Source organism: Zootoca vivipara, chromosome 5 (assembly GCF_963506605.1).
Source record: "Zootoca vivipara chromosome 5, rZooViv1.1, whole genome shotgun sequence".
Lineage (NCBI taxonomy): Eukaryota > Metazoa > Chordata > Lepidosauria > Squamata > Lacertidae > Zootoca > Zootoca vivipara.
In genome coordinates, this window is record NC_083280.1 from 65,097,552 (window position 1) to 65,125,407 (window position 27,856).

Below are 27,856 nucleotides of genomic sequence, written 5' to 3' on the forward strand. Positions count from 1 at the left end.
AGAAAAACAAATATATTAAATGAACACACACACACCTACACAGCTTTTTGAACTAAGGCCGACAACATGGTGAGGAGCAATGAAGAGACCGGTTTTCTTGCTCGTTGCTCTTGTCAAATCTAACACAAATCCACACTCAAACTGCAAGATTAGGAGGACAAACATTGCCAGAAGGCGACCCGCACGGAGCTACCACACAAAATTAATGTGGGGCTCAGTCCTCAATACTTCCATATGTTGCTTAGACACTAGAAGATAAAGAAGAGCACACATTTTGTGTTGGCTGAGGGAAGTGAAGAATTAATGTGGTGAGACTTTTTGAAGTGCTTTATTTCACTCCCTGCCAGTTGCACAAATGTGCATTAGCACAGTCATTAGAGTAAATATATACTGTTCGGATTTAGCCCAAGAACACTTGTTAATTTGTTTTTCTTTTAAAAACAGAGATTATCCCAGTGAGAAACCGATGCATTTAGAACTGGGTACATCAAAACAGCCCTAACCAAGCTGAAGAGCTCTCTCTCTTAATGGAGTTTCACTTAAATTCCATTATTTCACAGAAAAGCAGGCAGTTTTTTGAAGCGTTTGCCTCTGCTGTCATTGAAACAAAATGATTTGGGGGCGGGGGGCAAAGCCAACATATCTGTGGTACATATGGAATACAGAGGCTGTCTTAATATACTTGTAGCAACTTAGTGGGGGCAGCCACTCCTCGGAGCTCATAAAGGTGATCCCACACACACAAGGTGAGCTCAGGTGGAAGTTTCTTGAGTTCCACTACCAGAAGCAAATAATACTTGAACAAATAATACTTCACAACACTGCCCCCCCCCCAGATTTCACCGGGCGCTGCTTGCAAGTTTTAAACAACCTTTATAGCTGCAATAGGAGTGGAGACTCTTTTTCTTCTGAAGAGATTTGAAGGCTGCCGCGAATTGTGGGTTTCCCACATGGACAGCGCCTACATCAAAATATAGCTTTCTCTCTAAGCCACTCATTCCTCTTGCACATGTACAGAGAAATTCAGAGGAGCGGTCTGGAAAGGAGTTGACTGCAGTATTGGGAGACCAAATAATGCCAAAGACTGCCTGAAATTAAGATTCCCCTCCCCAGTCTATAAACTCAGGTTGCTGGCTCCCAGTATGTTTCCAAGCAAAATTCGAAGTCTTGCTGCAGACCTTTAAATCCCTAAATGGCCTCAGCCCTGTATACCTGAAGGAGCGATTCCACCCCCATCGTTCAGCCTGGACACGGAGATCCGGCACCGAGGGCCTTCAGGCAGCTCCCTCACTGCAAGAAGTGAGGTGACAGGGAACCAGGCAGAGTGCCTTCTTGGCAGTGGCGCCCACCCTGTGGAAAGCCCATTCCATCAGATGTCAAGGAGATACGGAACTATACAACTTTTAGAAGACATCTGAATGCAGCCCTGTGAAGGGAAGATTTTAGAGCGGCTGGGGCAACCCAGTCAGATAGGCGGGTATGTGATGAAGAAGTCGATAAAAAGAAAAATGCCATGAAAGCAAAGATTCTGAAACTGTCAGCCCCATGCCAAATTTCTAATTTGACCTGGTGCAAGTACAGACTCACAGAATGCACTCAACCCTGTGTTGAAGATGTTCTGGAAGCTCTACAAACACCATCTTGGTAGTCGAGATAACCCTGCAATTGATTGGTAGCTTTTACAAGAGTGAGCTCATATATGATTATTATAGTCACTTGCTTTGATATATGCTAATTGGCATATATCAAAGCAAGCCCTGGAATGCTGGGCTCTCGGCCCAGAGAGGGGAGATATCAGTAAGCCTTGGATAGTTGCCACCTATGCCCTCATGGGTCAGGAGGATGTTCTGGCCAAACTGATGTATGCTGTCCTCGATATTAGGCAACGGTTAACATATTAGTGCTTGGTGGGAAAGTCATCACAACCTCTCACTGCTGCGGTGTCCATCCCATGTCTGTAGAGGCAGTGAGGCTTTGCAGGTTGTGCTGTACATCTTCACCCTTCTTTTAACAGAGCATTAGAGCTGGCCATTCCAGCATTTTTGACAACCTTCTTTGGCATCCCTGCATCAAACCACTCACACAGACCCTCGTCTGGGTCTGTGGATCAGAACAACTGCTGTGGATTATTGTCCCTGAGAGAATAGATGGAAACAAAGACAGACACAAACACACACATCAAAACGATGTCGGTTATTTTAATCCTCCCAGCTGTGACAAAGCCTATACAGGAATTTCAAAACACTAGTAGGAAGCACAAAGTTGTAAATATAACTAATAGTACAGATGCTATACCATTTCCAATCTACATCCACTTTTCACTTTAGAAGAACTGTGCTCCGAAATTCAACAGCTGTGGATTACATTATGTACATGATTCTCTGTAAAACAACAACAACATCAACAACAACACACTAAAATCAATGTGGTTTTTTTGTTCGGAGTCGCCGCTTGATGATTTCGTGATCGCTTTCCTTTTGATCCATCACAATCTGAAAAGGAATTTAAGGAACTGCTGTTAACAGATCAAGTGAATAACTACTGGACTAAAGTAAGTAAAACTTTTCTAAGAACTTTTTTGGAACGGTATAGAAGTGTGAGATCAGTGGCCAGGAATCTCCAGTCTTCAGAGTGTTTTCCATGATTGAGGGGCTGTGTGCCTGGACAGCTTACTCTCCGGGACAAATGGCTTTGCTGTCTCAGTAACTGCATTCCTATGCTCATGATAAAGCTTCTTGAACCCCTCCCACAAGTTAGTTGACCAAGTCATGTAGAAATGAACATCTTACACTCTGTCCCATTTGGGCTGACCAGGAATCTGAACTCATGGTGAACTACTCAGACCAGGTGTTGGCACACCTCAGGGTTCTACAAGCCCTGAAGTTAACCAATCAGAGACAGGTACAAAATAGCAGCTCAGGAAAGAGGATGTACACTAAGAAACTAGGAACAGGGTACCTACAGTTATGAGGCACATCCTAATCTCAGGAATCGTGTTCAGAATCAGAACTGGGCTCATAACCCTTTCACAACAAAATCCACTCCTGCCCCTTGCCCCAAAATCCACTTCGTTTCAATAGCCTAATTTAGAGAGGAAGACACCTCTCAGTTGTTGCCATTGTCGACCACATGGGAATCAGAAGCCCTCCTGGAAACCCTAGCTGAAACAGATTTGCCCTTGGTAACAAGTCCTTACTACAATTCTATGTGTGTTTACTTCGGATTAAGTCCCAGTGGACCTTATCAGATATGCATAAAGTCACAGCTTGATGGCGGGAGAAGGAAGAGAGCCTCTGGCATGAAATGAAATGTGATTGTTCCGCCATACTGCCAGTAGATTAAGCTAGCATATTTGCTTAATGCAGCTTCCAATAGCAGCATGCATAGGGAAAGAGGGTTAAACACAGCCTAAATCCGTTACGTCTATCTGTGCTATATAATAGTGTCCAGTTGGCTGCCAGCTCATTTCCAGGGCTGATTCAAGGCATGTTCACATTAGTTGGCCCTAAATGACTTGGACCCACTATGTGAAAGACTTCCTCTCTACAGAACTTCACGGGTATTAAGATCAACGAAGGCAGCCCTGTTGGCTGTTCTACACTCTCAGGTGCTTGGAGGTAGCCCGTTCTCTGTGGCAGCCCCTAAGCTGTGGAGCTCGTGCATCTGGTACCTTCAACAGTAGACACAAACTTTACCCTGGCCTTTGACACAAGATTTAACTGTCTAGGACCCACCCTACCCCTGCGACTGCAATTTGATTAAATCAATTTTTAATGTTGTCTTTTAAATTGTTCTGATATACCCCCACCCCAGGATCTTGGACGGAAGGAGAGATGATAAATTAATTTATCAGATGAGTTGTCCCCCAAGGGCGGCTTCCTTTAAAAAACTTTTTTCATGATATCGCTTACCACCTGTCCAGAGAACTCCATAGGGGAAGAAATATCCGTTGTGTACAGCCTGCGCTTCGCTCGCTTTGGCTTGCTATAGTTTTCTTTAATGGACTCAGGCTCCATAGATCTGGGCGATTTCATCGCTGCCATCAGTTTCTTGGCTGGAAGAGGCGTTTTGCAACATTTTACCCTTCTGTTATGTGCAAAACTGCACAAGTGCATCCCTTCCCCACAGGGGAAGCAGCATACCATATATCAAATGAACAGCAAATAAAAGTAGCAATTTTTTAAACAAAAATGTAATAGGAACCATTGGAAAGAAGTATAATGCAAATAAGTAAATATAAGGCAAGCACACCTTATTGCTTGTGCTGTTATTTTACCTAAGCCAGGCATGTCAAACCTGCGGCCCTCCAGATGTTTTGGCCTACAACTCCCATGATCCCTAGCTAGCAGGACCAGTGGTTGGGGAAGATGGGAATTGTAGTCCAAAACATCTGGAGGGCCGCAGGTTTGACATGCCTGACCTAAGCCATCACACTGATACCTTCCTCAAAAAGATACTCTCCTGCTGTCCGGTTTCACAAGCCAGGACCAAGACAACTGGGATGCATGTAGCAAAAATGGGCACAGTGTATAGTCTACCTTTCCTCCAAGGAGCTCAAGGTAGGATATGCGGTTCTTCTCCCCTCTCCCCCCTTTTAACCTGACAACAGCCCTGAAGAAGGTCAGGTTGAGAAAAAAGCAATTGTCAGGAGTCAGGTATCAGTCAGCAATAAAAATCACTGCCATCAGTGAAGTTAACTCTTTATTCAAAGAAACCAAAACAATGCAGGCTCCTATCAACCCTTCCCAATAGGTCTTATCCCAAAGAGACAGTTGTGAGGACAAAGTCCTCACCTTCCCACCACTGAGCCCCCCCCCAGTTCATTTCCCAGCACCCTAAGGCTTTGTCATCTTGCCTCTCATTCATTTCTCTGCATGTTCTGAGAGGCCAGGGGAGAGGGGAGATGGTTGCAGCAGGAGTGGGGGCTTCCCTAGATTCTTCAGCAGCCTGCCTTATTGCTGTCTCCTGGCCCCCCTCCTCTCCTGCCTCTGAGTCTGGACTGCCCTCTGCCACAGCCTCTTCCTGCTCAGTAAACTCTGTTGCCTCTTCAGCTTCCAACGCCTCCTCTTCCCAGTCTTCTCCCTCTGACAACTCATCATCGTCCCACCACCACGCCCCTGGCTCCGAGCCTTCTTCCCCTGGGGGTTCCCCAGCTGGTGCCTCCCAGCACTCCTCTGCATCCATGATAGCAACTGCCCTAAGGTCACCTGCAAGATTCATCGCTGATTGGAGATTTGAACCCAGGTCTCCCCAGTCCTAGTCTCACACCCTAACCAATGTTTGACAATGTTGCAGCAAAGGGGCTGAAGCCATCTCCAAGTCCTTGCTCTGCAAGAGGATCAGAGTACAAGAGTGTCATTACAGCTCTAAGTGTGCCTCCCAGAAAATACTGCAAACAGGGGAAATGGAAGACAGATCCCCCAGACATGAAAATTCGGTTCTTCCCCCATGTGATTCAACGCAGGCTGTCTCCTTTAGAGTAGGCGTTACAGAAAACATTTAGGAGATGAAATAAATTAATCTCTGGTTTACTGTTTACCTTTGGACTGTAGGTTTGAAGAACTCTGAAAGAAATGGCCAACTTTCTGTAGTGCCCCACCTGCATTCCCAGGTGACTTTATAGCCGATGCAAGTTGTTTGCTTCTTAAGGGATAGTCCTTTCTAGGAGAGCTGTCAGGAGCAGTCTGAAAGGACACAGAACATCACAACAGACACTTAGGATGGTAGGCTTAAGATCTAGTGCAATTTGAAAGACTTGTGCTATCATATAACCAACTGCCTGCCTGTAAGCAAGCAGCTGATCTTCTGGAGGGGAGGGGCAGGAGCCTGCTACAGTGTAATACAACTAATAAAGCTGAGGCCTTTATTATAAAAGTTATTTGCACAGGATTTTAAGGTAAAGCTTAACTACCCTCCAGAGGCCAGCGGGGGGATTACACTAATGATTTATGGGGTGCTGTTATGCCCCAATGGGATTTCCAAAACACTTTACATGTGTTCTGAGTACAGTCGTACCTCGGCTCCTAAACGTTCCGGCTCCCGAAGGATCGAAAACCAGGAGTGTTCCAGTTTTTTAATGTTCTTTTGGAAGTCGAACATCCAATGTGGCTTCCAATTGGCTGCAGGAGCTTCCTGCAGTCAATTGGAAGCCGCGCTTTGGTTTTTGAACATTTGGAAAGTCGAACGGACTTCCAGAATGGATTCTGTTCGACTTCCAAGGTATGACTGTACAGGTGATGACCATTTTGCACACGTCCAATTGACGTGGGTCCTTTTGGCCCCGCAAGAGGGTGGAATGGGATTACTCCGCCAATGCGTGCAGGGGCCAGAAATGGAACCTCCACGCAGTGGGCACGACCTGTAACAGCCCAAAACATTAGGAAGCATCTGCTAGTCAGAATGGTGATTTCATATTAAAGTGGACAATTGCATCATTCAAGTCATTGGATACAATCCTTCTCTCTCTCTCTCTCTCTCACACACACACACACACACACACACACACACACACACACACACCTTTTTCTTTTCTCTGGATAATGAACCGGACCAGGTACTAGCTGGGGATGTAGAATTCTTCTCACTTTCACTCTTCAGGAAGTCCTTAAAAACAAAGCAGCATGCTCAGCACCCAAGTACTATTTCTAAGAAGGGCAATTTAAGGAAAAAGAAAACTATTGTTTCCCAAAGGAAAAAGAAAACTATTGTTAGAAATCTAACTAAAAGCAATGCTCAGAAATTCATGAACTTGTTATACAACATTACTTAAACAAGAAGCATGCTCGGAAATGAAATGGGAAAGACTGAAACTGCTGTTTTAATCCAGTTTCACCTAATTTCTTCTGTGTGTTAATTATGCAAAGAAATATAATATGTAAAGCAAAGTGAAAGGGCAACTTTTTAATAGCTACAGAAGTCAGTATGGCAGCATCTAGTATTGATAGCCAGCACATAGGCCAATGAGATGGGAATGTTTGCTTATGTGTAAAGGAATTAATGAATAGCTAGCATGAAGCAGGTTGGTGGAATAATCGGGACCTTTTTGCAGGTTTCTGTCAAGCTGTTGACACCCTGTAGGTTCAGGATAAACCAAGGTTGAGGTAGCAAACACTATTTGATAAACTACTAAAATCCACAGACTATATAGCGGGGGCTTGCATGTCTAAATGGGAAGATGACTCCATCGCCACCACTCAAATAAAAACAGCCCTTTCATATATATTTTTAGTTTTTGAATTTTAAAGTGCTGTCACCAATAAAGGCCAGCTTTATAATCCCAGTTCCTGAGCAAGTTTCTCAAAACTTGCAAGATAAAACAAACAAACACCAAAACCATTTGACGCAGGAAATCCAACCCATTTTAGTAGAATTTACTTTCAGGTATAGATGCTTAAGACTGTAGCCCAAGTGCCTCATAGAATTAATTGACACAAGTTACTGGCAGGCTGATTTCAGTTGTTGTACATCTCCTGTTCTGAGTGACGAACAAGTATACTAGAACAGCAGATTATCCGCAATAGGTAATAGGTGGTTGATGAGATGGGCTCTGGAAGCTGAATTTAGCTATGGTTTAGTTTCATTGAAGTGTTACGACGCAACACATGAAATATGAAGAACTAATACTGCTGTCATCTACACATACATCTAGAGCATAAAGCTCAAAGAGATCCAGTACCTGACTGAGACCATCAGAAGTGCATTTACTCCTAACTCTGCTTTTCCAGCATCTTGAGAGTGTATTTGTCTTGAAGAAAAATAGTTGAGGAGCAGTTATTTTTCCAGTGAACTCACCTCCTCCAAATATTCATGAATTCATGTGGTCCGTTCTGCAGCACTCTTCTGAAGTTTTAACACCAGCCGTTAAAAGTATCCAAAAGTATCTGCCACAGATAGTGATCCAAAAGGACCACACGCTGCTCTCCTTAGCAAAAAGCTACCATTAGTGTGAAAATTAATTATGAATTGGCCGACTCTTATGTGGAAAGGAAGGCCAGTGTGATATTTTATGGGCACAACCTGACGCACACTTCTACCACTGGCAATGATATACTGATTGGAAGGCTGCCAATAATCAGAGTACAGGCTGCATTCAGCTAGAAAGCCAATCTAAAAGTAAAATTCAAATTCCCTGGGCTGTGACCTTCTCTGCCTGGGAAATACAGAGATGTCCTCTATGCATTGGCTTGTGCTGCCTTTGCTTAGATGACAGCAACTGACTAGGAGACGGAATTTATGTTTCCGGCTGTGAACAGTCCAGAGGGGCAACTAAAATATGATTAAAACACAACAAAGCTTCTTGCGGCACCTTAAAGAATAACAATGTATTCTGACATAAAGGTTTCATGCCCACTTCATCAAATGGGTTTGTTAGCTTTTTAATGTGTTTAGGATTGAAACTTTGGGGGATTTTTTAAATCAATATTTTAAGTACTACAGTCGTACCTTGGGAGTCAAACGTTCCGACTCCCAAACGATCGAAAACCAGAAGTGAGTGTTCTGGTTTTCCATCTTTTTTTAGAAGCCGAACGCCTGGCGCAGCTTCCACTATTGTTTCCAGCACGCCTGTGCTATCGGGAGCCAATCAGAAGCTGCACCTTGGTTTCTGAATGTTTCGGAAGTTGAACGGATTCTGTTTGACTTCCAAGGTACAACTGTATTTACAGTGGTATGTGCACGCACCCTGAACAACATTAAACAATCTCATGACTAAATACCTCATCCATGGCACTGCTCTTCCTTTTCCTTGCCTTGGGGACTTTTATGGTCACTGTGGCAGAATTCCCCTGATGCTTCACTTCCATCTTATTGGGCTGCAGAGGTGTGAACTGAATCTCCATTTCAGGTTTTGGAAATCGACTGGCTTGGCTGCTCTCTGAAGATACTTCACAAGAATCCAGGATGGTGTCTGACTGGTCCTACAGTTGGAGTAAAGCAGCGTAAATCAGAAAGAAGAGAGAACAAAAACCACATGGGTTCAGAGTGACAGGTGGCAAGGCAAGAAGTTCCACACAAGGGAACCCGAGGGAAAAAGAGAGATTGGAGGATGGAGGCCTACCGGAATATGCATGAATAAAAGATTCCATTGTAAGATGCTAAAACGTTAAATTACCAGTTTATAGTCACAAAGGTTGTCCATCTTGATTTCTGCTTCTTCTTTTGGAATGGGTGGCATAGTTGTAGATTTCTCAGAACTAACTCGTCTTACATTGTTTGTAATGCCGTCTCTAGATTCTGTAGCTGTAGTTTTGCAATCCTTTTAAAAGACAAAAAGAAAAGAAAAGCACTGTGTTTCACTATATTTATCAAGAAATGAATGGTCAAGCACAGGTTAAAGTGCACTACATTAGATTCCACTCTTTTATAGAAAAACAAGCTAATCCAGCTGCAACGTACATTCAATGTGGATGTTTCAGTGCACAATTCTGTTCGTTTAAAAAAGGAGTCCAAAATATTTTTGAAAACCCACATGCAAATCATATTTGTCACACTGAATATGTGAAAAGAAATCCCTGACAATTAAAAAGCCAGCTTGTATTGCACACACAGTATTTTTCGCTCCATAAGATGCACTTTTTCCCTCCTTTAAAAGTAAGAGGAGATTCTGTGCATCTTATGGAGCAAATGCGTGGTCCCTGGAGCCGAGTTGCCCAGGAGCGAAAAGCAGATCGTTCCCAAGAGGGAAAGAGGAAGCCGCTCAGCAGCTGATTGCAAGAGATCAGGGAGGGAGATAAGGGAAGCTAGCTCCCTTCCAGCCCCGCCCCCTTGCCCAGGCCTCCATTGTTGAATGTTCTGCAGAGGCAGGCTGTTTGTTTCCTCAGCAACATGTGACTGGCTGATTAGATTATCAGAAGCTGCAGAACTGTGAGCTGAACAGGATTTTTTCCATTTGCAAAGTAAACTCAACAACTTTGCACTGATCCTTTAAAAAATGGGGCTTTTCCTCTTTGCAAAAGTATCTGCACAACTGTGAGCTGATCCCCCCAAAAAACGGGGCTTTCACCCTCTCCTCCTCTGAAAACTAAGTGCCTCTTATGGTCAGGTGCGTCTTATGGGGCGAAAAATACGGTAGTACAAAAAAAGATGCCCATCATGATTCAGCAGCTACAAAAACGGGCTACATTCTTGAAGAATCTGGAACTGCAAGAAATGCTGCAGTTCAAGTTCCAACGCAGATCAGCAAGTGCTTCACACAGTTTCGCCGTGTAGCCTGCCAGATGTGATCTGTGAGGCCACCAATGGCAAAAGCTGTTGTTCTTCCCCAGCAACTTCTGATATGCAGAAGTCTGCACCCCACATGGTCGCGGGTTTTTGGGTGGTCAACATTAAGTGATCACTCTGTGCGTGAATGGGCTATCACAGACTGAATGCCACTCCAACAGAACTTTCAGATCATCCTAGATATAATGTGTTTCATGGAGTCAGTTCGCACATTCAGCTAACAGTCATCAAACACCCAGTAGGTCAAGCAGCGGACTTGTAAATATCAAACAAGTTCTAGTGGGGGAAATGTCATTAAGACCCTTAAACATACTTCCACTACATTTCACAAAAAACAGAATACGTGTGCGAGAGACACACCAATACAAAAAGGCAGATGTGAAAAAGGAGATGGCATTGCACAGACCTTGCCAGATGTTTTCAGTACAGTTTCTTTCAGTTCTTTTATTTCTTGGTCTTTTTGCGCATTACTTGAAAGTAGAGAGCTAAGCTGAACTTCCAGAGCTGCCACCAGCTGATCTCTCTCTGCCCGCCATTTTTGGAGATCATTATCTTTCTCAGTCACAAGTTTTTCCTATAGGCAAGGAATTGAAAATCACAGTAAAAACCCTTTAGGGAGGAATTGTCCCAGCTGCATGACTTTTTGTGGACATGTTGTTTCAGGGTTGTTGTTTTTTTAATACACGGAAGCTTCTTTTTTTTTACAAGTTATTCTAATAGTAAACTAGTTTGTGTCATTTGGTAGAGAAGTAGCAGATTGGGGTGGAGAACCCCTGACTCATGGGCCAAATTATGTCTGCCAGGCCTTCCCATTTGGACTCCCAGGACATTTTCCCCCAAACCACTCCTACCTGCTGCACACATGACATCACATAGAGATGTGGCTGGATTGGCTACTCACACAGGTGATCCCTGGATTTAACTCCCTGTGTATCAGTTAACACACAGAAAGTTCCATCTCCACCCCCCAGGCCAACTTTTATAGGTGGGCAGGAGCACCCACTTATCAATCACTTGACATCATTATGACCTGTAAAAGCTGACCTGCAGGGTGGGGAGATACCGATCTGATCCAAAAGGTTTCCCAACACTTTAGTAAATTCATTCCCATTTGGGATCCTTCCCCAAAGGAGAACATATTTGGCACAGTGCAGACTTCAAGCTGATACCTAATCAACATGGCTGATGGTCAGGAATAGGAAGCTGTATTCCAGAATATCTGGAGAGCATCAGGTTGGGGAAGACTAGCCTAGAACAAGGTGCTATCTGCAGATCATGGCAAGGGGGTTGAATGGAAGGAGGAATTCTAAGAGACTCCAGTCCTATTGAAGGTCTAAAGTTCAAATTCAAAGTATTGACCAGTAGCCAGGGAAATTCTCTTGACACAAGTATACAGCCTGAGTGATCAGCACTGGCTAACGGCTGTGATGCCTCAGTTGGAACAAATTAAAGTTTCAAGGGAGGCCCAAGATAAAATGCATTATACTATTCCAGTACAGACAGAGGGTTGGAGTGGGACCAGAGGTGAAAGGGCAATTTGGGGCCAGTGACCATCTCTCAGCTTAACTTGCCTTGCAGGATTGTCACAGGGATAAAATGCAGCATCTCTGTCACCCCCCCTGACTTGCTTGAAGAAAAGGCAGGATATGAATAAAAGTGATATAATTTAAAATGTGCACTCTGGAGAGAAGGTAATGGGGTATAGTATTTTACGCTATGAGCCATGAGTAGGAACAGTACGAAATAGCTCAGGTGGTGGAACATGAGGGTCTTAATATCAGGATTGTTGGTTCGAGCCCCACGTTAGGTAAAAGATTCCTGCATTGCAGAGGGCTGGACTAGATGATCCTCATGGCCCCTTCCAACTCTTCAATTCTATGGAAGAGGCTGCTGATCTTTTCAAGGGTTAAGACTGCAATCATACGCCCAGTTGTTGTTTAGTTGTTTAGTCGTGTCCGACTCTTCGTGACCCCATGGACCAGAGCACGCCAGGCACTCCTATCTTCCATTGCCTCCCGCAGTTTGGTCAAACTCATGTTCGTAGCTTCGAGAACACTGTCCATTTACCTGAAAGTAAACCCCACTGAAAACAGTAGGACTTACTTCTTAGCACATCCTTCCTGTATACACCTGCTGTTTGACCCTTCCACATAGAACTGGTTAGTGCACTAGGAACTCATGGTTACTCACTGCTTCTTCCATCTGCTTCACATGATGTTCTCTGTCTCCAGCAAATCTCCTCATCTCTCTGTTACGGTGAGTCTCTGCTTCTTTTGCCTGAGTTATGAGAGCCATTTTTTCTTCCAGCCACTTTTTGCGATCTATTTTCTGTTGTTCTTCATATTCCTGTTAAAATGTTAAAAAGTCACAAGGTTTGGAAAGAACGTGTTATTCTTTTCTACAGAAAAAAGTGTCCACCCACCAACATGAAGCACCCTTGCTGAGTTATTTGTACAGTAGTTCCAAAGCTATGCTACATTCAGAGGCAGTGCCAAACCATGGTTTAGCATTATGCGAATACCACAATAGCAAGCCTTCTGTCTGCATGCTCTTCTTTTGCCCGCTCTCTTTTTTTGCATGCAAAGGGGGGAAATTTGAAGCTTCCATTTCGTCAGTCTGGGAAATTGTACATAGCCACATGAACAACTCTCAGGAAAGGCAGAGTCCACCCAAATAATGTTGTCATGGTAGCTATGGATGGTATCCAACTAAGCAGTTCCCCTAGTGCAAGAACTTTAAGCTGTGCAATGAAACTCAATGAAATGCATAAATGGGGGGCCACAGCATGAGGCTAGGGGCCCACAGAGGGAAGTGAGAAGTGAAGGAAAAAAATAGGTTTCTATGGACCATGACATCAGCGCAGCTGGCATATGATAGTTCCTATCAAGTATATGACCTGGGATGAATAATATCCTGACCTTTAATAATTGTATCAAATATCAGTGTTGCGTATTTTCTTTGATTTGCCTTGTTCTTTATGCCCCTTATTCCAATTATTTATCCTTAATAAGTTTTTGTGTGTGTATTGTAATGGGACACCAAGCATTGTTACCAAGTACGAAATGAAGAACTGAGTAAGCTTTAGGATTATGAGCTGTATGGATGCAACAATTCTTTTTCCACTTGCCTACTCCACCTCAGAAGGCTCTGGGTTCAGGGAAGGAAATTACAGCAGCTGAAGAAATAAAGAGGCCAGTGAAGGCCTAAGAACCCACTTGTAGCTCTAAGCTACTGGAGCCAGCAGGAACTTGCTCATGCCAATATTACCAGGCCATGCAAATGCACATTTCTAGATACTTTAGGTTCAGTCAAAGGTGCAAGTTGCACATGCATTTGGGTAATTTGCACAGGTAACACTATTCCTTCATGATAGGACAAACAACCCATTTCACTAAGGTGAGCTCGAGTAAGGGTTTGACTCACACCAAGTGGAAAATCATTAAACCACCTGGATAATGATGTTCCAGACACACGGGTCTTAGACACTCAGGCTTACCTGCCCCTTCTACCCTCAGAAACTGCAGTAGCAGTTTATTAATATTCTTCTGACAACAGGCAGGACAGATGGCAATGAGGTCCTTCAAGTGGTTGGCAACAAAGTCATGTAGAAATCTTTAAACCATGACAGCAACCCAAACATTACCTTCAGCTTCTCTTGCAGCCTTTTTAGTTCTTCACGGAGCAACTCTGTGCTTTTTTCACATTCTGTGTTAACCTTCTGTTGTGCCAGACTCCTCATTTGCTCCTCTAGGTCATGGTACCTTTTCTTCCATGCTTCCAGATCTACAGGGGGATATGCATTTATAACAATGCAAGAGACTGCATTGTCAGAGGGATTTTTTGGACTTTCTCCTTCGTTTGTCACCCTGATCCCAATTTGTTTAACATCTTGCCCAGTGAAGAGTTCTGGAGAACTTGAACTTGCTTCTGTGGCATTTTGGCTGGACCAAATAAAAGTATTTCCCAACTGTGGATTCTGGCATTTCTCCGTTATTAAAAGTTGCTCATATGTGCTTGGATTTCAGCTATTTCAACTTTAAATGTACTGTCAGAGACTGTACTTTTTGCACTGCATGATATTCAACTACTCTGCTTCCTTCTCTTCCCTACCACCATCCAGTACCAATTTAACATTATTTAATATTATTTATTTAGAAGGTCTGTATCCTCCAAAATTGCCTATCCCAAGCCAGGTTGCATCATATCGTCCCTAGCCCTGCTCTAGTTCATGAACATTTATTGTGCCATAGCAAAACTTTTAGTCTTCAAGCTGCTATAAGGAACTAACAAGGTTATGCCTCTCAAATTTAACAGAAGCCTTGACAGAATTTTAACTATAAAGAATATATATTTTAAGAGATACACACACACACACACACGTACCAAAGGAATGGGGGAAGGTTGGGCTCAGAAAATGGGGCAAAGGAGCTTGTCTTGTCCTCATAACTTACCTGCCATGAGTTTATTATTCTCTTCAAACCTGGCTTCAAGTTGTTGGTCTTGTTCTGACTGTGTTTGTTCTTGCTCCTCCAAAGTCAGTTTCATATCTTCAATTATTTTCTCTTTGGAACATAGATCTATAAAAAGATTAACAAACACTGACATACAGTGGTACCTTGGTTCTCAAACACCTTGCTACTCAAACAACTTGGAACCCAAACACTGCAAACTTTTGGAAATTTTTTCAGAAGCCGAACATGATCCATTGTGAGTGTTATGCTTCCGATTTGAGTGTTACACTGAGGTCTGTCTGTTTTTGCTATTTATTTTGCGTATTTGTGGCTCTTTTTGTTTTGCTTTTGTGACCTTGTGGAACCCGGTTCAGCTACTGATTGATTGATTGATTGTGTGACTGCAGTACATTGTTTATTGCTTTCATTTCTCGTTAGATAGTAAAATTCAAGTTAAATTGCTGTCTTAGGGGTTGTTTTTAAAAGTCTGGAACGTATTGATCCATTTTGCATTACCTTCTATGGGAAAGCGCACCTTGGTTTTGGAACACTTTGGTTTTGGAATGGACTTCCGGGACGGATTAAGTTTGAGAACCAAGGTACTACTGTACTTGTTTAGAGCCGCAGCCAAACTCAATATTTAAAAACAGCAAGGTTTGACTACTGAAATAATAGTCCAGAACAAAAACATCCAACACCGTGAACACAATAAACCAAAATTAGGGCACACTTCCCTGTAAAATATACAAACTCTGGTTATTACATACCCTTGCATGCTTTCTGATACTGCTGCAAAGCTTCCTCAAGTTTCTTATTCAGCTCTTCCTAATTTGGACACAGAGGGGGGAAAGGTGCATATGTGCAAAAATGAAAACTACATCAATATCAATAGCTGTCCATAAATTTAAAGCCTTGTTACACAATAACAATCTTAAGAAGTAAACTCTAAGGAACAGTTTTCCTTTGAACCAACTTAATGCTGATCAAGGGCAAGATCCGGCCTAACTTTTCAGTAGCATAAGCTTAACTCTAAAACTGAGCTCAACTGTAAAACTCTGGCTTCACCTATGGCAAAGTCAGCAGACCTGGAAGGTAGATTGATGCATTGGTCTTCAATTGGTGGGTTGGGGATTACAACTAGATCATCCCCAATCCAAGATGGGTCGAAACAGCAGTACTACCAGCAAACAAATATATGGGGAGAAATTAAACAGGTCTCTCAATGCAGGTTTGGGTTAAAAAGATGGGTCCCAGGTCTGAAGGCTACTGGATTATAGTGATGCAGGAGAGAGGTGCAAAACACAGTGGAAAATTCATTGCATGACTGGGGAAAAAGCCGTCACCCATGCAGCATAGAGAACAACATATACGGACGTAGGCACACAAAGGTTCTTGACCTATTCCTGATCATATTTGAGATCTGTTTTGTGTAAATGCTTCTTGACACTTTCACTCTGCATTTTTAAAAGTGTTCAACGTGCTTCATTAACCTCTGAAATCCTCACGGGGCCAGTGCAAAGTACCTGTATTATCCCATCCATAATATAGGGAACAGTGATAGTGGTATGTCTAAGTTAGGAGTAACCAATGCTAAGAATTCTACTGGGTCAGACCAAGGTCTATCTAATCCAGCTGCCTGTTCTCACAAGTGGCCAATCAGATGCTTATGGGAAGTCTGAAGGCGGGACATGCATGTGAAAGCACCCTTCCCCAGTTGAGATTCCTGACAGCAGGTATTCTGTGTCCAACAGGGGAAGCAGAACATAGCCTTAAGCTGCTGGACTAGAACTCCCATCAGCCACAACCAGTCAGGGCCTAGGACAGCCTAGTCATATGCTTAATCCCTATACTCCAACACTTCTGTATTTGTTATGCAGGGAGTTCTCACAGTATTACACAAAAGCAGACATGATTTTTATTACAACAAAGAAGAAGAAGAAGAAGAAGAAGAAGAAGAAGAAGAAGAAGAAGAAGAAGAAGAAGAAGAAGAAGAAGAAGAAGAAGAAGAAGAAGAACCTTCTTAAATTCCTGGATAGTTCGCTGCTTGATGACCAGCTCTTCAGATAGCTGGTTTTTGGCCTTTTCAAGTTCACTGACTTTATTCCGTAGTAGTTTCTCTTCGGCACGCATGTCCCCCACCTGCAAGAAGATTCAAGTCTCTGTAGGTGTTTGATGCTGTATTATTGTTTCTGCACAGAAAAGCCACAAACAGCTGCATGGTTCAAAGTTGCCCGCTTTGGTTGCAACTTGGAGCACGAGGAGCAGGACATAGAAATAAAGCGCACCAGCAAAGCATACTGGAAGATTAATGGTGTCCAGTAGGGGTGGGAGCACCCAATTCTCTCTTAGCTAGCAGACCAGCAGCCAGCACTGGATGGGGCCAAACCCCACAACCTCTTGCACTCAACCTCTTGCACTCCCCAGCTGACTGGGAAAGATTGTTAGGAGGAGATATTTCCTCAGGGTCAAATTCATTTCTAGATTGCGTTTTCCATATACACACATCTGTGCTCAAAGCAGTTCACATAAAGAGCAAGTGGTCTAATTCCAGCGGTGCAATGATGATATCTATTGATATATATATTAAATAATTACATAAAATAAAGAAATTGCGTTTTCCTGACTGCTCTTCCTACAAACCTGTCTCTGAACTTGCTCGATTTGCTTTTTGGCATCAGCCAGTTTCTCTTTCAGGTTAGCATATTCTTCATTTTTCTGCTGGATTTCTGTTTGTAGACAGGTGGAAAAAGTCGTGCTCTCAGAGAGCTCCTTATTCAACCTGGAAAGAAAAAAGCAGCCAGGGGGAGGGGGGGGGGACAAAATTATTTGAGAATTTTTTTCTTTAAGCCTTGGGGCTTAATTCTAGGAAGTCAAGACACAGAAGAGAATGAGGGTTTCTAGGAGCTACCAGGTTGAGCAAGCCTGGTAAAAATATTATAAAATTAATAATAATAATAATAACAATAATAATGATTTAATTTATTAGTCGCTTGCCACACGACTCTCCAAGCAGCTTACATTTTTTTAAGAGAATGAAATAACATAAAATAAAATTACATAACATAAAGTCGGAAGCATAACGTTAACACAAAACTGGAAAAAAATGAATACATTTATATTGTACTATAAAAGGAGTACAATAACCTATAAGGACAGACACAATAAAACAGCAGCAAAACTTCATCAGCAAGAACATTTCAGCAATGCATAGTAAAACCATCATGATCTGTCAATTGCCTGGGTAGATGCTCCAAAGGTTGACCAAGCCTTCGACAGGAGCACCAGTCATATCAGCCAGAAAATCCCTCAGATCTGTCTGAAAATCCATTGGATCCATCAGCCTCTAAGAGCAACCACCCTAATAGGTCCCTTGCCTTTACAGAGAGGGAAAAGGTGCTAAAAAGCCTATATCTCAACAGAAAGTGATCTGATGTCAATATCCCCCACTTTTACGTCACCCTTTTAATAATAATAATAGTAATAATAATAATTTATTATTTATTTATACCCTGCCCATTTGGCGGGGTTTCCCCAGCCACTCTGGGCGGCTTCTAACAAAAGATTAAAAATATATTAAAACATCAGTCATTAAAAACTTCCCTAAACAGGGCTGCCTTCAGCTGTCTTCTAAACTTCAGATAGTTGTTAATTCCCTTGACATCTGATGGGAGGGCATTCCACAGGGAGGGCGCCACTACCAAGAAGGCCCTCTGCCTGGTTCCCTGTAACTTTGCTTCTCGCAGTGAGGGAACTGCCAGAAGACCCTCAGTGCTGGACCTCAGTGTCCAGGTAGAACAATGGGGGTTCCTGCCCAGTTGAGAAAACAAGGGCCAGAGTGTGGCTTGCCATATGCATTGGGCTGGCAGCATGTTAGGACAACCCCAGTTTCATTATGGCAGCCACGAAATCCCAAGCCACCCCAGAGTCAGTCGCCTTGGCATGGATGTTGAAATCTACCAAAACCAGAAGTCTGGGAGTCCTTAACATGGCCTCTAAAACCAGCTAAAGCAGGGAGACTGCTGGGCAACGAGGTGGGGCAGTAAACCAGCAGAACCCTTAATCCAGGCACCCCCAAACTTTGGCCCTCCAGATGTTTTGGCCTACAACTCCCATAATCCCTAGCTAACAGGACCAGTGGTCAGGGATGATGGGAATTGTAGTCCAAAACATCTGGAGGGCTGAAGTTTGGGGATGCCTGCTCTAAACCCACCCACCCACTGGACAGAGAGGGGGGGATTTCTACAGACCACAGCAACCCCCCCCCCCCGGCTAACTTTCCAATCTGCCCTGATGCCGCCCCGAGTACCCAGGTGGGCACAGCTGGGTGAGACCAATTCTGCCCTCCTCACAGTGATATAGACCAGGATCATCCTCCTCAACCATAATCAGATCATGAATGAGGGAGGTCTTACTGAGCTGACCTGGCATTCAGCAACAGCAGCTGTAGGCTAAAGGGCTGGCCAACAGGACAACCACAATTCCCCAGGTTGAAGGAGGTGCCGCCACAAGTCACTAACTGCCTGTGCCATGTGCCCCTCACCCATCAGGGACATCAGTTACTCAACAGTGTTCAAATCCAGTGAACCTATTTTCAAAGCCATTTTTAAAAAATGTGCCGCCTAATCCCAAACTTGCTTATTCAGAAGCAAATCCCATTCTTTGATTAGTGGGGTTTACTCCCAGAGAAACGGCACACGTCTGAAGCCTTCGTCATGCCTTTATTACACACTCCTCAATTTAATCTACACTATTTTAGAACAGCTTGCCAAGGTAAAGCTCATAACTTTAAAAAATGGCTCATAACAGTCTGAAGACACATATGTTTTCATTGTATTTTTCTCACTGCTGTCTCTTCACAGAAGAGAAACAGCACACACCACCACCAATTTGCAAGAAAACCGTAAGGGCCAATCAAGAACTCTGTTCCATAATACAATTCAACTACTGAAGCTAAAAGGGTGGAATGGGGACCTGACCCTGGGCAATGTCGGGATAGGAGACCACCACAATGTAAACCACTCCTGGGAAAAAGAACTGTAAACAGAGCAATACAAGAACTAACATCCTTTTAAGTGCATGCCTGCATTTCAGGAAGATAAAATAGTTTCTTACCGTTCCGTTGCTTGCTTTGATTCTTCATAATTCTTTTCAACGGTTCTCAAATTATTTCTCAACTCTAGAACTTCTGCCTTCAGTTGAGATTCCTGGTCACTTAACCTCTGCATTTCGGATTCTGAAAGGTTGAGTTTCTCCTGCATGTCTTTCACCTCTCCTTCCATGGCTAAAACTGCAGATTCTTTTTCTTTCAGCGCTTGCTCCAGAGATGCTATGGCAGCCTCTTTTGCCCGACACTCTTCCAACAGGCCATCAGTTTTTTTAACTGTCTCTAAATAGCCAAGGGCTCTGTTTTGCTCTTCCCTGTATTTTTCAGCATAACACAGGTTTTCCTGTTGCAGGCCCCTTAACTGATTCAGGGCGCATTCCTTTTCCTGCAAGGATACATCCCTTTGGTTGGTCATTTGGCTCAGCTCTAACTTTAGCCGAGATGCCTGATCCTCAGCATCCGAAACCCGCCTCTGCAACTGCTCAACTTGTTGGAGGAGGTTTTCCATATGAGCGCTCTTTTGAGAGGAAGCGTGAATGATCTCCTTGCTTATTTCCCAGATAAGTTCCATGCTGCAATGAAAGGAGCTCTTTCGAACAGCAGTTGCAGGAGTTTCCTCAGGCTCCTCTTTGGGAATCTCTGCCTTCTCCGTTTGGTTTGCCAAGTCAATATCCACAGTGAGCTTGCTTAGCTCGCCTATTTTTACCTCAACCTCTTTTACCTTGGATTTTTTCTGTGCAATATTCTGTCTGGCAGCCTCTAGATCTTGAAGGAGAGCCTGAATTTTCTCCTCTTGACCCTTACTTTCATTTTTCAGCACAACGTTTTCAGCCATTATCTTCTCACAATTAGCCTGCTGCTGCTGGAGTTCCCTGCTTAAGATAGAAGCCCTTTCTTCTGAAGAAAACGGTTCCTGACACAAGCTGGCTATCTTTCTAGAAAAGCCCTCACTCTCATTTTTCTGTTTTTCCATCTCCTTCTCGAGCGTAGCCAACTGCATTTCTAACATTCGATTGGTTTCTTGCAATGCCAGCATTGCTCCTTTTTCCTTCATTTCTTGCATTTCTTTGGTGTTCTTTGTCTCTGTGGCATCTTTAGACTGGTTGATAACTGACCCTACAAAAATTTTAAAAAGATGGTTACTTCTATCCAACAGTAAGCCAATACCAAGCAAATATTTTCCAGAAGATCTGCGGCCAATAAAAAGATTGTTGGTTCACTCAGAAATGGATGTGCTTTCACACAGCTGGAGACCATCTTTTTAATTTCTGCTCCATTCTAAAGTTCGGATCTTATGATAAGATTGGGCAACTACAACACCTAAAAAGATATGAGCATCATCATTGGGCAAGGACCTAGGAAGCTTACTTTAACAGAATTACTGTAAACGGAGTTAAATACTATCCATTAAGTTACAGCCATTTATTGGCTAGCTTTGTTTCTGGTCTTACCATACTAAGTAATCCCGATTTGAGATGTTTTACCAGTAAGAACCATCTTCACATTACAAGAACCACTTTCGTGCTTTAAAAAGGCAAAGAATCATCTGAATATTTTTTTCCTACTGAAGGCCCAAGAATACGATTTCTTCAGCTCTAGGGCCCAAGTAAAAGATGTTTCTCAATTTATTTATAAAAAAAACATTTATATACTGTTATGTCATTAAAATACATCACAGTGGTTCACAACAATATGAAAATGTAAGGCCGGACAATAAAGTCATAAAAAGTTATAAATAAGTAAAAAGAAAAAAAGAAATTAAACACAAACATCAATAGATCATGGGGGGGGGGGGTGTCCCCCCTTCATATTGGTAGGATGTGTTGCCTGTTGCGCGCAAAGCGATTTGTTTGTTCAGTTGGTTCTTTAACTATGTTTTTTAGCTGTCTCAAATACCTGGCAAATAACGCTAACCATTGCCTGTTTAACCTCAGCGTGGATATAACACTGCTGTGCATCATGCAAAAGCAGAAAAGGACGGAAGAGAACGGAAGAGAGGTGGGAACCTGCAGAAGACGCCCGATGTTTAAGCATTCTTAGGGAACATCACGCTTGCACTGGACCTACACAGATAATATTTCGGACAATTCTTTTGACTAGAACACATAGAAAAATCAAGTTACATTGAAGAAGCAGATTCACTAAACAGAGGATAGCTCATACAGCAGAAGGATAGCTTACACCCACTCTATGATGAATAGACACAACATGCAAAAGGAAGTTTTCAATTAAGGCACTTTTATTTCAGACTTGTATAATATAAAACAATAAGCAACAAAGAGTTCAGGCAAGATGCATATCCTGGTTTGATCTGACAGTCAGCTTTCTTCCCACCCCTTCCTTTATGCTGGGGCTCTTTTGTTAGCTTTTGACCTCAGGAGCCTCTGCATCTGCAGAACAGGAAATGATACCTTGCTTCGCAGGTGGACCTTCCACCTCCTCTGCATCTTCTAAGCATCGTTTTCTTCTGCCACCCACACAGTTCTCCACAGGCTGGCGAGAACAGGAGCAGCTTTCTCTGGTAGCGTTTTCCTGTGCCATTTGTCGTTTAATACTGGCTATTGTGCTCTCCTGCATTAATATAAAAAGGGAAGGCAATTTAGTAGAGTGGTACCTCGGATTTTGAACATCTCGGAAGTCGAACGTTTCGGTTTTTGAACACTGAAAACCCAGAAGTAACTGCTTCGGTTTTTGAACGCACCTTGGAAGTCAAACAGGAAAGGCGGCATCTGCAGAGTGCAAGACCCTAAATCCTAGCTGTTGGCTACTGAATTTCGGTTTTCGAACTTTTCAGAAGTCGAACAGGCTTCTGGAATAGATTATGTTTGAAAACTGAGGTACCACTGTATAACCATTTCAATTTCATTGGTCTGGTGCTTGAATAACCAATGAGTCAGTGGCTAGAGACCACTGTTGTCTTCTACTCCCCCAGCAGCTCTCACATTGCCTTAAGAGAGGTGGGGAACCTTTGGCCTTCCAGGTATTGCTGAATGACAACTCCCATCAGATTTGGTCGTTGACCATAAATGCAGGTTGATGGGAGTTGGGAGCCCAATGAAACTGGGAAGGCCTCACTTTGCGGAAGATTACATTAGACAGAAGACATTATTCCCCTTGAGAATTTGGGATTTCTTCTATTTTGATGAAAACTGCCGTGATTGACACACAGTGAAGCCCCTTCCGAAAAACAAAAATACATTCCTCCCCCCCTTTCCTCCCTCTGTATTTTACCCCACTGCCGTTCACTCTTGCTACCATCTTCTCCATTCCACCCTCCAAAGTCTGACCATTCTTCCTTGCACATTGCTGCCATTTTAAAATCTGCCTTAAGGTACCTCATGAATTTTAATCAGATCATCCTCTGCCCCTCTTGAAATACAAAGTTGGTGTTTTTCTAAGGAAAATTTGACTGCATTTATAGCCAAGCTTTCTTTTCAAGACATTATACATGGTGTTCCCAAGAACCAGACCTGCCTAGCTTCTAAAAGCCTGCTGCTACATCATGCGCTTTCAGACCAGGCCCTGGGAACAAAAATGCATTTGCTCTGTCCAAAGGCAGCGAGGCAAATCCTATTATGCTTGTATGGTAACATAAAATACAAGTAACAAGTTTTAAGTCGGGAATCCAGGAGCCATAGAGCTGTTTTAGACACACCCAAAGGCTTATGCACGCAGCGTGTTTAACTTTCTTTGAACAGCAGGCACTCGTGCCTTATCACAAAACACCTTTTCTGAAACTTTCCATTTTAAGAGTGTCTTTGTGAGGAGACTTGAAGGCTTGCTGTTCAAAAAATAAAGCTCTTAAAAGTCCCCCTTGGGGGAACTGTATTAAGCATGTGGCTTTTGGAGCCCAGTTTTGCTCCAGGTCAGCATTTTAATTTGGCACCACTATGTCAACATGCAACTGCTGCTTTTGAGATTAATAAGTGGAAAATTAAACACTCACAGACTCTTTTATGATTGCCTCCAGCTGATTTATCAGAACTTTCAGCCTTGCTATTTCATCATCCTTTTGCTCCACAATTTCACTTAGCTCTTGTATGCGCTTGTTCTGAAGAGCCATTTTCTTAAGGAGAAGGTAAATAAATTTAGGATTAGACACAACAGTGCACTGCAATATGTGGTCATTTGGAAACTCAACATGCAGTGAGGCAAATTGTAGGCCAGGTCCAGGTGATTTTTTCACAGCTTCATAAGCTATGGGTTTAGAGCTCCTCCCTTCTGGCATTGGAAGAAAAAGACTTATTGTGCATTTAACAGCTGTATTTCTACCATGAGGACCAGCAGACATAGCTGACTTTCCATGGCAAGCATGAGGTTCTCACGGGGGAGGGGGAGGGGGGGTATCAGCAATAACTATACTACCAGTAGTTTTGTGTTATACCATGCCTCCCCTCATAACAGTCCTTTTGTGCTATGCTATGCCCCCTGACAGCCATTTTGTGACTGGTACCCAAAACTCAAAACCAGAATGTCCAGAAAAGTTGGCGACTCCTATTGCAAAGGCAGATATTAAAGAAATCTAAGCGCACTTACCTGAGTAGCATCTTGAACCACTTTAGCAGATTCACTCAGTTTATTCTCCTGTTTTATTAGCTCTGTAATAGAGTGGTTAAAAGTTAACACTGAATACATGTCGTAGAAAGAAATAATCAAATTTGCTTGGAGATGCGTTAGACGTTCTAACCACATTCTGTATTTGATACTGCAAAGTTTGATACTTTAAAGTAGTAGTAGACACAATATATTAAGTAAAAGGCTACTGGGCTTTTGGACTTATTTCCCTTTAAGAACAGAGCCCTTCCCTGTCTCAATGCCACATCCCAAATTGCTTTTCCATGTAGTTTGCTGTGGGAAAGAAAGACTGCTAGCCAGGAAACACAAGGCCAAAGTCCTGTTGGGTGCATGGAACTGGCTGTTTGTTTCTTTAGATCCTAGTCAATACTTTTATAAAGTTTCACCATCATACTTACCTTCTTTCCTGGCCAAGAGCTCCTCCCGGGTGTGAGATAACGCAGCTGTGACCTCTGCCAACTGCTTTTCAAGACGCTCGATAGTTGTTTGGGGCGCTTCTAAGGCACTAAGCATCCCATACGCTATTTGGGCCTGCTGCTTAATATCAGTGACATTTTCTTGCAGTGACTCGACCACGCAGGAAATATCAGCTGGATTTCCCAATCCTCTAGCTTCCGCTCCCTTATTGAAAGAAATACACAAAAATAAAGGGGAACAATGAAAATTTGCTCATACAGGCTTATCATACAGGCTTATCATACAGGCTTTTCTTCTCCATTCTGGGTTGCCCAACCACTGCCACAGTGTCTTTTCTCTTGGCAGATCAAGATGAGCAGATGACAACAAAGGTTGCAAGGTTTTTTAGCTGGGGCAATCGGAATAAGGTCCACTATTTGACTGTTGATTCAGGACCCTTAAGTGTGTTTTATATAATTGACTTTTTATTTCTGTTCCTTGTATATCACATTGTTCCTTTGTTGCTATGGCCGATGGCTGGCGCAAATAAAGATTAATTCATTCATTGCTCATACAGGAGCTTCACTGGCCACCAGGAGGCAATATCACACCAGAGGACCACTGGAAAAGTCCTCTGGAGGGAGATGGGGAGAGAGCCAAGAATGGAGGGTCCTTCACAAAGTCTGCTAGACCAGCCAACGCTGCTCATATACCCCAGCTAATTTGGCATGATGAGGACTGACCCTCAAGTTAAAGCAGCATTGTATTGTATATGGCATCTTCAAGAGTCAGTCCACCATCTAGCTCAGTACAAGTAACTTGCATCTTACACGAGGGCTTCGTTCAGGGGATGTCGGGTATATGTAATAACACATATACTCAAACCACCCCCTTGGAACTGCCCCCACGTGAGCAATCTCACCTTCCAGAGATGGTGCGCTACACAGGTTTTACCATCCCAAGCAGTGCAGAGTTCCTGAGCTCTCTCCATTGCTTGCTAGGTTATGGGAGGCTCACGTGAGATCTTGCAAGGCTGATCCAAGGTCTCCAAAGCCCGGGGTAAGCAGGTCTGAGTGCTCAAAAGCTCTTTTCCTGCCAATTTAAGTTCTCCGCTGAATCTCTGCGATTTCAACCAGCTGGCCTTCAGCCACATAAAGTTGAGTTCGTGCAAGTGAAACTCGAGCAAGTTGCTCTCTAAGATTTCAGTCAGGGTTCTCTTCCAGCACTTACATGGAGATGCTGGAACATTGAACTGGAGAACTTCATCATTCAAAGCAGAAGTTCTACAATTGAGATGTGGTCATTCTGTATGGCTGCACTTTCTTGTTCTTCCTCAATGCATTCAAAATCAGGGCACCCAGCGGTTAGACTTAGCTAACCTATCTGTTAAAAGGTTAATATTTCAGGTAGAAAAGGGGCTTTACCTTTGGAAAGATCCCTGGGGTCTCAAACTGCAAGCATCTCAAGTGTCTTTCAGGTAGCAGAACTATACAGTCTGACCTTGTTGGCACAGCAAGACCGCTACAACCACATAGGTTTGGGTGCCATTTTTACATTAGGACCCCAGTGAGTTTGAGAGCTAAACTTTAGAAATACATCTCTTAAGAGGTTCAAGGTGGAATAAGGTTACTGGCATTCCCCGTCTTATTAGGCTGTACCTTTTGAGTCTCTTCTGCTTCTTCTCTGCTATTTGGCAGTGGGATGCATTCCTTCACCAAGTCCTTGTAAATCTGCATGCGCTCCTCGCAGTTGTCCTCCATGATTTCTTGCGTACGGCCAACAAATGTCCTAAGTTTAACCAGTGACAGAAATGAAATACATGTCAAATGGTTCTCCCAAAGAGAAACCTCCTCTACTCCAGAGGAGGATGACAGCAGCAGCAGCAAAAGGCAAAATGTCAGGAAGAGCAACGATGGTAAGCCCCTGGGCTCCTGGGAAGCACCAACTGCTGGTGCAGGTCTTAAGACAAAAGAATGGTAGAGGACATAAAGAAAATGCCTGTACTTGAAAATGGGAGCTGCTTTAAAATATCTGTAGCCAAAACACATCTGGGAATGGAAAGCAGGGAAAGAAATGTGGCTTATGGCGAATCCTACACTCTGAATAAGAGCAACAACAAGAAGATACCTCAGTGCAGCTATTACCTTTTGTGTGCCCTCAGGGAATGGAAGGGCCAACTCTGCTCCCCAAGAGGGCCTTGAGATTTATGAGCTCTGTATTCCACCACAGTGTAGCAAGATGCACAAGGGGGTGTTTTCAATCAGGCAACTTTAAAGCTGAACTTTAAAGCATGCACATAAAGATGCCACACACATGAAGTGTGCCTTGTTCCCTTGGGTATCAGTGCACAGTTCATAGCCAGCTGGCTGCTGGATTGGGCTATAAGTGGATGCATGCCAATCCTGAACATAAAAGCAATGCTGGCAAGCCCTCTGGAAATACAAGACCGGCAAACTTACTTGAAATGGCTGTCCTTTTCTACAAAATACTGGGCGCATTCCTGCATGACCTCTTCACGGATCTTCAGCTCCATGAGCAGCTTGTCTTTCTTTTCGGCAATCAGCTTGTTTTTCAGATCTTCTATTATAGCAAGCAGCCTCTAAACAGGAGCACCGGGAGTAGAGTCAGCACGTGGAAGGCATGTTTAGGGATCCGTTGCCATGGCGCATCAAGTCATTTTGTTTACGGGGAGCCCCAAAGCCTGTTGCTTCTTACGTTGTGAGTCACAAGAAAGGCGGACGTAAAAATGCATTCTAGTGAATCCCTAGGGAGACTTGGAAAACCTAAAATGGTTTATAGAATGGCAGGAAGTCCTGGGATCAAATGACCAAGTTTGAGAGGCCACCGAATCCCAAGCCTTAACCTGTGGCAATGGTGGAGAACCACCCCATTTGGCTCACGAGGCTATATCAGCCAAGCCATTGCACCCTGCCCTACACCCAATCTCAAATAGAACTTTAAGCGTGGGACAGGCCTGGCTCAGTCTAAAGGGCACCTGCAGGTCCCACCTATCATGCCTGAACAGCCCTTTGCACAGGGCTTCATAATAGCCATCCTGCAAAGCAGGACCTGATGGTCAGCTGACTACCGAAACTTTGCAAGCTGTACCTTC

The 27,856-nt window shown here is 43.4% G+C and overlaps 1 protein-coding gene across 1 annotated transcript in view; it reads right to left on the reverse strand.

The window, feature by feature from the left end:
• Window positions 1-2,134: 2,134 nt before the first annotated feature.
• KIF20B (kinesin family member 20B) overlaps window positions 2,135-27,856 on the reverse strand; it is a 37,461-nt gene continuing 11,739 nt past the window's right edge. The window contains exons 14-33 of the mRNA XM_035138399.2: window positions 27,204-27,343; window positions 26,403-26,532; window positions 24,747-24,969; window positions 24,310-24,371; window positions 23,720-23,839; window positions 22,185-22,344; window positions 19,782-20,889; window positions 17,310-17,448; window positions 16,686-16,808; window positions 15,437-15,494; window positions 14,670-14,795; window positions 13,862-14,001; window positions 12,409-12,564; window positions 10,625-10,792; window positions 9,110-9,253; window positions 8,715-8,915; window positions 6,520-6,603; window positions 5,540-5,684; window positions 3,912-4,054; window positions 2,135-2,492 (exon numbers count right to left, since the gene is read on the reverse strand). Of these exons, the coding sequence (XP_034994290.2) occupies window positions 2,421-2,492; window positions 3,912-4,054; window positions 5,540-5,684; window positions 6,520-6,603; window positions 8,715-8,915; window positions 9,110-9,253; window positions 10,625-10,792; window positions 12,409-12,564; window positions 13,862-14,001; window positions 14,670-14,795; window positions 15,437-15,494; window positions 16,686-16,808; window positions 17,310-17,448; window positions 19,782-20,889; window positions 22,185-22,344; window positions 23,720-23,839; window positions 24,310-24,371; window positions 24,747-24,969; window positions 26,403-26,532; window positions 27,204-27,343 (3,642 nt within the window). The 3' untranslated portion in view covers window positions 2,135-2,420. The remainder of the gene's footprint in view (window positions 2,493-3,911; window positions 4,055-5,539; window positions 5,685-6,519; window positions 6,604-8,714; window positions 8,916-9,109; window positions 9,254-10,624; window positions 10,793-12,408; window positions 12,565-13,861; window positions 14,002-14,669; window positions 14,796-15,436; window positions 15,495-16,685; window positions 16,809-17,309; window positions 17,449-19,781; window positions 20,890-22,184; window positions 22,345-23,719; window positions 23,840-24,309; window positions 24,372-24,746; window positions 24,970-26,402; window positions 26,533-27,203; window positions 27,344-27,856) is intronic.